The sequence below is a fragment of the Rhopalosiphum padi genome, chromosome 1, assembly GCF_020882245.1.
Source record: "Rhopalosiphum padi isolate XX-2018 chromosome 1, ASM2088224v1, whole genome shotgun sequence".
In the NCBI taxonomy this organism is placed as follows: Eukaryota; Metazoa; Arthropoda; class Insecta; order Hemiptera; family Aphididae; genus Rhopalosiphum; species Rhopalosiphum padi.
Window position 1 is genome coordinate 15444338 of NC_083597.1, and position 9034 is coordinate 15453371.

Below are 9034 nucleotides of genomic sequence, written 5' to 3' on the forward strand. Positions count from 1 at the left end.
TTGTTATTTAGCAGTCTTTTGATGTGAATCATAAATTTAATAATGTATATTAAGACAAGTCCCTACGATTAGTTAATATTTTTTGAATTACAACAAAATAACTAAAATCATTAGATGAAAAAATGATTGTAACATTTGTTACGGACTATATATATACTATACAATAAACACATCATATGATTGACCAATACAAAATATACCCTTTTCAACACGTCTGAATTATTACTTAATATATTAAAATGAAATGATACACGACAGGCAGTTCGACGTTAACCATCAACACGAACGAACTCAGTAATACACTTATTAACATCCATCTTCCAAAGCAGTAAAGATTTATTTTAAATATAATAATTATTATAGATTTATAAATCAAACGTGTCTTATTAGTTATTATTGATAAAAACCTAATACACGGTACTCTAACCCTCGGCTACGGAAAACGTATCCATAAGGAATAGAAAACCTTCCCTGGATAACTAATATCGTAACAAGGTTCCCCCGGCCACGTTACATGATATTTTTGTTTATATCGTATATCAAAATTTAAATTTTAAATGCTGACAAAAAATTGTGCTAACATATTTTTTGATATTTAACTAATGAAAAATTGTGTATTCAATTTTCAAGGTTTATAACTGAGAAACAAAACTTGAATCAAAAACAATAAATAAAAACTAAAAATTTCAAAATTTCAAATCATTACTGATAACTTTAAAAGAGAACAATATTTTTTTAAAACAGTTATATTATAATAATATCAATATATACATAATTTTTGACCGAAAAGAAGTGCAGCTCATATAAGTATTATAATTTTTTCAGAAGAATACAAATTTATAAATATCTTCACTATTTAATTCTATAATTCTTATATAAAATTGCAAAAGTGTTATACAACAACAGTTTACAATATATTATAGATACTACATTGAACCAACACTATTGTTTTTCTATGTAAGTACTTAGCATTTCATTCATTGGTATTAGAATTGAATATTAGTTTTTTTTTTTTTTTTTAATACACAAAATTGTTTATTGTGACTGACATCAATATTTTAATATTGAATTTAAAATAAATTGCGCAAATATCAGATGTAGATAATAACAACATCATCTAAATAAAACAAATACCAAGTATTATAAGATATTAAGATAACAAATAGTGACGACTTCCAACTACCTTGTTGCATACATTATATATAATATATATATAAATACAGGTTATAATCTAACAAGTTATAATGTGCACGCAAATATAGTGAAAAGGTTGATATTCTAAAATAAATTTATTATTTTATTTTTTTGTAAAATTAACTAATTACTTGTTATTCCGCTAATACACGTAATCATAAAAAACAACATTTTACTTATAAAAACGATGATATAATATTATATTATGAAGTATTATAAATTATAATATAATTTTACAATTATTTTCTATTTACAAAATACAATAAACAAAAACACACACACGATGTGATATAATTAATTAATATACAGTGTTTATAATAAAAAATACATGTTTAGGTAAAACATGCCATAATTTACTATTGTTTAAAATATCGTTCGGTGGAAAAAATGTACAAAAAACGAACGTTTGATTCGGAAGAAATATAAAATTTACAGTTAATTTAATGTGTTATATTAAATCTGTATTAAATATTTATAATAATCCTATTATGCCGAGTTAAGGTGTGGGTAATAGTCCCGCGTTTTTTAGGATGAGAAAGATTTTCTCTCTTGGGATCTTTTCCGTTTCCCTATCAACAGCGTGTTGCTCGCCAGGGCCGAACCAACTGTTCTGGGCCAAATTTTCTGCTATCTTCGGGTTCTTGTAAAACGCATTCTGCATGTGCGGAGGCAGCAAAGCTTCCCTTTGGAACGCGGCCACCACAATAGGATTGGTTGGCTTACTGATAGAGTTGATCTATAAAAATACACAACATTTTCGATTTTTAAATAATATTGTATGTAATAATTATTATATTATAATAAATAAACAATATTGTCCAATATAATTTCCATACGAGTTTTATCAGATCTTATTATTATTATTAGTTTATACTGCTGATAGTATACTTATGCTTACGAAGAGACTAACCATTCAATTAAAAAAGTCCAATTCCTGTTACAAAAAAAAATAAAATTAAGTTGAAATCAATCCTAACTAGGTTATGTTTACGAATGATTATAGGAAATATTAGAGTTTCTTGCCTTTTGAGATTTTTTCTGTACAATATTTACTGTTTAATATTTCAGGCCAATGGTCATATATTATTAAAAATTATTTTGCATTATTTGTGATCTTTAAGCATATTTTTGAAATTTTTTAAACGCGTATTTGCATGCATATTTTATAATTTAAAATGCATATAAATCCGATCTTTAGTCTAAATAATTGTACAATATTATAATATTACGTAAATAGTATCTAAATCAAATTATATGTTTATAATTATTTTGTTTGTTTAAAAGACAAGTATGTTAAAACTAGGCAAGATGAAACAGTCAGAACTAATAGTGTTCCTTGAGCAGCGTGTTGTATTGAGGTGATGAGAATACTTAAAAAGTATATTCACGTAGTAGTTATAATGTACATACAGTATAATAAAAAAATGGTTCCCCCTCCACATCCACTAAAAAAATAAGGCTCTTACCAAGCAATAATTATAGTAGACACACGTAAAAGTACAATTCAGACATGTTTTACTCTGAGGGATATAAAATAATCCATATTGATTACTTTTGGTTTAGTTATTATTTAGGACGAAACTACACCAAAATAATTTTGACAATCTGGTAATTTGATTTAATAATAATATTAAGCTATAGGAGGTAACTTAAATTATTGATAGAACACTTAACAAATTAAAACATGCTTAACATATTATTTCAAATGTGGTGTTTTGATCACTTAATTGATGATAATACCATTTTTATACGTTATGCATTGCGTCAATTGAATAATATGAGTTATGTGTTTCTACAATTTAATATAATATGGGTAGTCTTATTAATTCGATTAATGTATGTTACCTTAGAGCTAAAAAGGGTGTATGTTATTTGCACAAAAAAAAAGTAGGTATAAACTATATATTGTAATCTGCGTCACGTCCAAAAATCAATATAGGTAATCTCCAACACTATACCAACAACGAATAATACTATAGGTATAACTTGCACCACACTTTATTAGTTATTTTTATAAAAGTAGTAGCTATATATAACTACTATACATGCCATTTTTTATAGGTGGTGCAATATACCTATTACCTCAATTAAATACAAATCGCTCTAAATTACTATTTTAGAAGTTAAGAAATTGCGTAAAATATGACTGTTATAAACTTATAACCTAGCTGTATATTCAAATTAATTTTTTCACTTAACGGTTCACTTGCGATTTTATCTATATAAATATTAAAATAACGTGTTTGAATTGTCTTCGTTTTAGTCCAAGGAAACTATGTATATTAACGTATTTTCGCTATTAACCTTTGACACGGTCGTTAGAATTCAAGTATATAATAAAATATGATGACAATTGTAACCATGAACTAAAAATAAAATAGGTGAACAAATAATGTAAATAGAAATCGCACTCGATTTTAATCGTATATTGAAATATTATTAAAAATTAATATTGTCTGGCAAATCTTTGATTATAAAAAAGGAAAGTTTTTTAAAAATACAATAGACTATAAATTTAATTCACAAAATATAAAATGTATTCAGTAAAGTTGTCTTAGTATTTTTTATATTTACAATAATTCTGTGTTTAATTAAACCTTAAAAAAAAATTCTATAGTAATTTTTATATTTATTTTTAATTTACAGACACAGGATTCAAATTTTAATATCTGAACATTTTTAAAATCGTTCTTTCTATTGATTATCTACTTCTTTAAATCGTTTTTTTTTATATTTTAACGAAACGAAACGCGTTTCAAAAACCGTAAAAATAATTTATGTTATTAATAAATTATGGTTAAATATTAATACTCGTAAGGAATGAATAACGATGTATACTTTGTACATATTATACGTCACGTGTCAATAACATAAGAATCGACCAACATTATCCAAGAAGCGAACGGTGGTTAGGGCACACTTTAGTTATAGCCTATAGGTATAAATAGTTATCGTGCGGACTTACTGAAGGATTTATGGCGTTGTTTTGTGGCGGTGGTACGAAACCCTGTTGGACGGGTGGCACTAGAGATAACGGCAATTGTTGAGGGCGTGCCGACGTGAAAGCCGTGATTGTAAATGCCAAGAAAAGAAGTTTGATATACATGTTACTATGTATATTTTTTGAGTGTCTGCGAATCAGAAAAATATACATAAAAACGTGGAGTAAGGTACATTTAATGATAATATTAAGTTGTTTTTATCCAAGCACCACGGCTATCGCGGTTGCCGGACGTCGATATTTATTGTAAGGGAGTTAATCGTTCGTGAGTTATTTTATAGTCGGAAATCTCCCAGCGCACTTCCTGTGACTGGTGAGTGAGGGTTTACCGGAACTCTGGGCGGTGAGAGTCTAAAGATGTGACCTTTCCTACAGTATCCGGTGTATGTACTCTTGACTGCAGAGCATCGCATTATTGACGACAATAATATTCTAAGAGGCTGATCATTGGATGAAAAACGTAACTTAAACTGACAGACAGTTAAATCTCAAAAATTAAATAACAATAATAAATTTTAAAAATAAACACTGACCTCCCGTATTTGGATTTTTCACCTCTGTTATTACATATTAACATCAAAACGGCAATGTTCAAATGATTATATGTCTCGTTAATTAATAGATACTCTTTGTTACACAATGTTTGAACGTTTAGTGATAAATACTAAAGAACAATATAATAATAATATAATGATCATTGGTCATCATCATTTTTAAGCCATTATTTCGCATAACTATCACAACGGGAAGAGTACGTATTACGCGTGTCTCTAATGACAAAACATCCGATTATCTACCATAAATAAACCATTAGGTCACATTTTGGTTTAATCTCAATACCGCACCGTTCCCGGTCAAGTCTTTGGCGGCGGTTTGCGTATCTTATTCCCTGGGCTCGACAAATACTCAAAATTCCTAAAAATCCCGCATTTTCGCGCCACTGCGCACCGCTAAAATTGTTTTTGTCATTATTTATTATTCATTTCGTTTTTCGTTGAATAAATTGAAAACTTGATTAATACAAAACTGTATTTAAATTATTATAATATTGAAAATTCATTAAAAAAAAAGGTCGCGTGTTCAACATTTGAAAATAATCCGTCGTTAGAACTTAAATATTTGAATTAGACCATAGTCATAAGTACAGTAATAATAATTACGTTATAATATTACTATTACAGTATACCGTGGTAGTGATGCTATTACGAATATTAAAATATTAAAATTGACAAATAACCATCACGCTTGTGTTGCGTATATGAATGGTTGAAATCTGTGATGATAAGGACTTAAAAAGGTCGCACATTTTCATTTCTACTTGACACACATAAACCATGTGTTCAAAATACGTCACTTAGCTTATAAACAAACTGAAGAAGAAAAATCAATATTTTTATAAGCGACAACGTAGTATGAATGAAAAACTAGAAACTATTATAATAAAATAAAAATTATTATTTTATAACAACATAGATTGTTCTGTGGTCTACTAGTGCAGTTATCAACTCGTCCTCATCGTAAACTATGTATATGGGTCGTGATTTAGATCAATACTTATTTATGGATACACTTACGTTCTTCGTAGCACATGCTTAAAATATTATTTAAAAAAACAAAATTATTTTCCAGAAAAACTAGCTCAGACTTTGCGCACAGTTTGTAACCAGTTTAATTGTGTTGAGTAATATTACATATTGTTTATACTGTTATGTTACATACATTTTTTGTGTGTGTCATGAGTTGCTTGTTTAGAAATACAAGGTTATTTAAATTTAGATATTTGGACATAATATTCTATGGCGATGTAAATTACTATAATACATAGTGTTATATATCAATATAGATCGCAAATAGCGTGGCATGATATTATTCGCAATTTATATTCGTTCACTGAAAGTTTTATATTATGCTAACAATTACTACATATCTATCCTCTATATTATAGTCATAGATTCTTATTTCCTGTACTATATAGTTATCGTACACCGTACCTACCAATAATATTATGTTATTTAAGTTTTATTTTTTTATTAGCGTATAATGCATTGCTTTTATACAATCCAGAACTTTAAACACTTACATAAATTATGTAAAGAATATGTAGTAATTTCATACTTATTTACTATTGATACAAAACATAACATTTTTCATAATATTTAAATGTCTATATGATTTAAACTAAATATTCATATATCTATTGAATATTATTTTTAGACATACAAGACAACTAAAATACAATTGAAATTAAAAAATCTCAACGTTAAAGTTTTAACTAAATCATTTTAATCATGTATTTTGAATGCACTTTATGAAATTAATAACTTCAAACAAAAATATTATCTTATCATGTGTAGTGAACCATTATCTGGCTTTATATTAAAACGATTACAGAATTCATTTAAGAATTAAATTTCATGATTTAAAAAAATGCAGGAGTTTAAACATTGTAGTTTGTAACATCAATAGGGACATTTCTCACTCGCTTTACATATACTTAAAATTTTCAATTCATTTTATTTTATAATAAATTGTCATTATAACGCAACAAATAATTACCGTAAATTGCATACTAATTTTATTGGACTGAATATTATGTAGTAGTAAAGTTAATATTAATTATTTTAGATCAGAGATGTATAGATGTATTTCCTAGTAGACAGAGTACAAACAATTTAATAATACAACACCGTTAATAGTAAAAAAAACCTCCATTTGAAATTAATAATAGTGATCGCCCATCTTTAAGATAACAATAACTTCTGTAATTTACTTTTTATGCTTGATATTATTTTAAAGCGAACTTTTTTTCCATGAATGCAAATCATTTATAATATAATAGAAAAAAGGTAACTTTGAACTTTTGGGCTGCGATAAAATAATTCATATTCATGATATCAATTTGCCTATACTCTGTACTTACTTATAACAAGATTATCAAATTTTTAATATCTATCGACCTCTGATAATCATATTATATAAATCGATGTATAAATAATTCATTGCACTTATTTTAGCGTACATTATTATTTATAATTTATACTGAATCCATGTGAATCATGATTTATGATAGTTATTTATTAGTGAACAAATGCACAAAATGTTTTTCTGATTGAATTGAGCCAAAAAAGAAAGTAGGTAATTGCTCATAAAGACATGCATCGGTTCATCTTAAGCTTCCTGTTAGACAACTGGTTTTTTAGTCCCATATATAAAGATTTGGATTCTCCTATTTAATAAAAATGATTACCCATGGGCATATTTCAGCAATTACATGTATTTTTACGTAACTACTTACTCAAAAAAAAAAAAAAAAACAGTAGTATTATAAAAATACAATAGAACTAGTTTAAGTCGCTCAATGTTAAATTGCATAATATATGTTAAGACTAAAATGATTAAATTATAATTAAGCTTATTATAAAAACCAAAAACAAATAAAGTATATTCATTTTTTGATTCGAAAAATAAATTATTAAAAAAAAAATACATTTGGCTTATGAATTTATTTACACATTAAAAACTTATTGTTTTTATTTTGTTAAGTTTTGTGTATAAGCAAGGTATTTTTAAAGAAAAAAAAAAAGTTAAAGAAAATGCAAAAAACAAGGAATTTACTTAAAGATATTTTATAGGGGCCTCATCATTGAGTTAGTTATTGTAAGATATGTACCTATTACATTTGAATTTAATTATTAATTATCCAATTGGCAAGAACACGAACCTGTCTCTATTTCTAAGAATATTTTATATTATGTTATTTATATAACTATGTATAATTAATTTGTTATTAGTAATATATATTAAGTTTGATTTTTTCGAAAACATTCTATACCTGTTATTATATATTATTAATTTTTATAATAGTATACGTTTATATATTATATATATATATATACTTATATATAATATAATTTATAATAGTTAATACTAACGTGACGTAGAATAGATATGTGAATAGGTTTGTGGTATATAAAATATAAGATTGTAAATATATGTGTATATATGTATGTACATATTATTATAATAATAAACCATATAATGAATAATTTAGTCTCCACGATTTTTTTTACTTACGATAAAATAATAAAAATATATTTATAAACATTTTTTTTTTATTAAAATAATATCAAATTTCGTAAAAATATGAACTTCGAATGCTCATACTGAATATTACAAAATGAACACGAGTACTCCACACTATTTATTCTGACATAATCTACTTTGAAAAATATAAAAAAATACACTATATTTAGTTACTAACTAAAATAATAATACTCAATAAAACAACTCACCTAGGTAATTGAAAGACGTTGGAAAACTTCGGTGATAGTCAATCACTGGCTAAAAATATATCGAAAATGTAGGAAAATGCGATACCACGGGTGGTAAGAATACTGCACTTTACGGGTACTAGAACGAAATAATACTTTCACTGTTGAAGGTTTAAAGCGTTTTGCCAGGAACTGTCGTAGTGCAACTAGAACCTTCGTCCTACTTTCCACCACAATACCAACCACTACTAATAAAAATACGCCTTATTGGTACTTATCTGATGACTTGAATCGCGTATTAAGCAATACCTGGCCGATTTAATTAAATCTCTTATGCTGCTATACATTAGCGTTTACAACACTACAGAACTGTATTAGTTTAATGAATAGCGCGTCATTATGAATAGACGAATAGTAGATAGATAGGTACACTATATATAATGTACAGATTCGTGTGTGTTCATACGTTAGTTTACATTTTAGTTTTGAAATAGTAACATAATCGTTTACCCATTTACTAAATCCTTGAAGTTAGCAATAATTGCAAAAACATAATTATAACAAAACA

At 26.4% G+C, this 9034-nt stretch overlaps 1 protein-coding gene across 1 annotated transcript; it reads right to left on the minus strand.

Moving 5' to 3' along the window:
• Window positions 1-1364: 1364 nt before the first annotated feature.
• On the minus strand, window positions 1365-8669 carry LOC132922071 (uncharacterized). The gene is made up of 3 exons (XM_060985396.1): window positions 8488-8669; window positions 4160-4325; window positions 1365-1930 (listed from the first exon to the last, which is right to left on the minus strand). Exons 2-3 carry the CDS (start codon window positions 4298-4300, stop codon window positions 1691-1693), a joined length of 381 nt encoding a protein of 126 aa, XP_060841379.1. The 5' UTR covers window positions 4301-4325; window positions 8488-8669; the 3' UTR covers window positions 1365-1690.
• Between the last annotated feature and the right edge of the window lie 365 nt (window positions 8670-9034).

Excerpts from the sequence above, each read along its gene's own strand:
- LOC132922071 (XM_060985396.1), bottom strand. The coding sequence starts at position 4,300 with ATGTATATCAAACTTCTTTTCTTGGCATTTACAATCACGGCTTTCACG. Across the intron at positions 1,931-4,159 it reads ACAACGCCATAAATCCTTCA|ATCAACTCTATCAGTAAGCC; the intron begins GTAAGTCCGCAC and ends GTATTTTTATAG.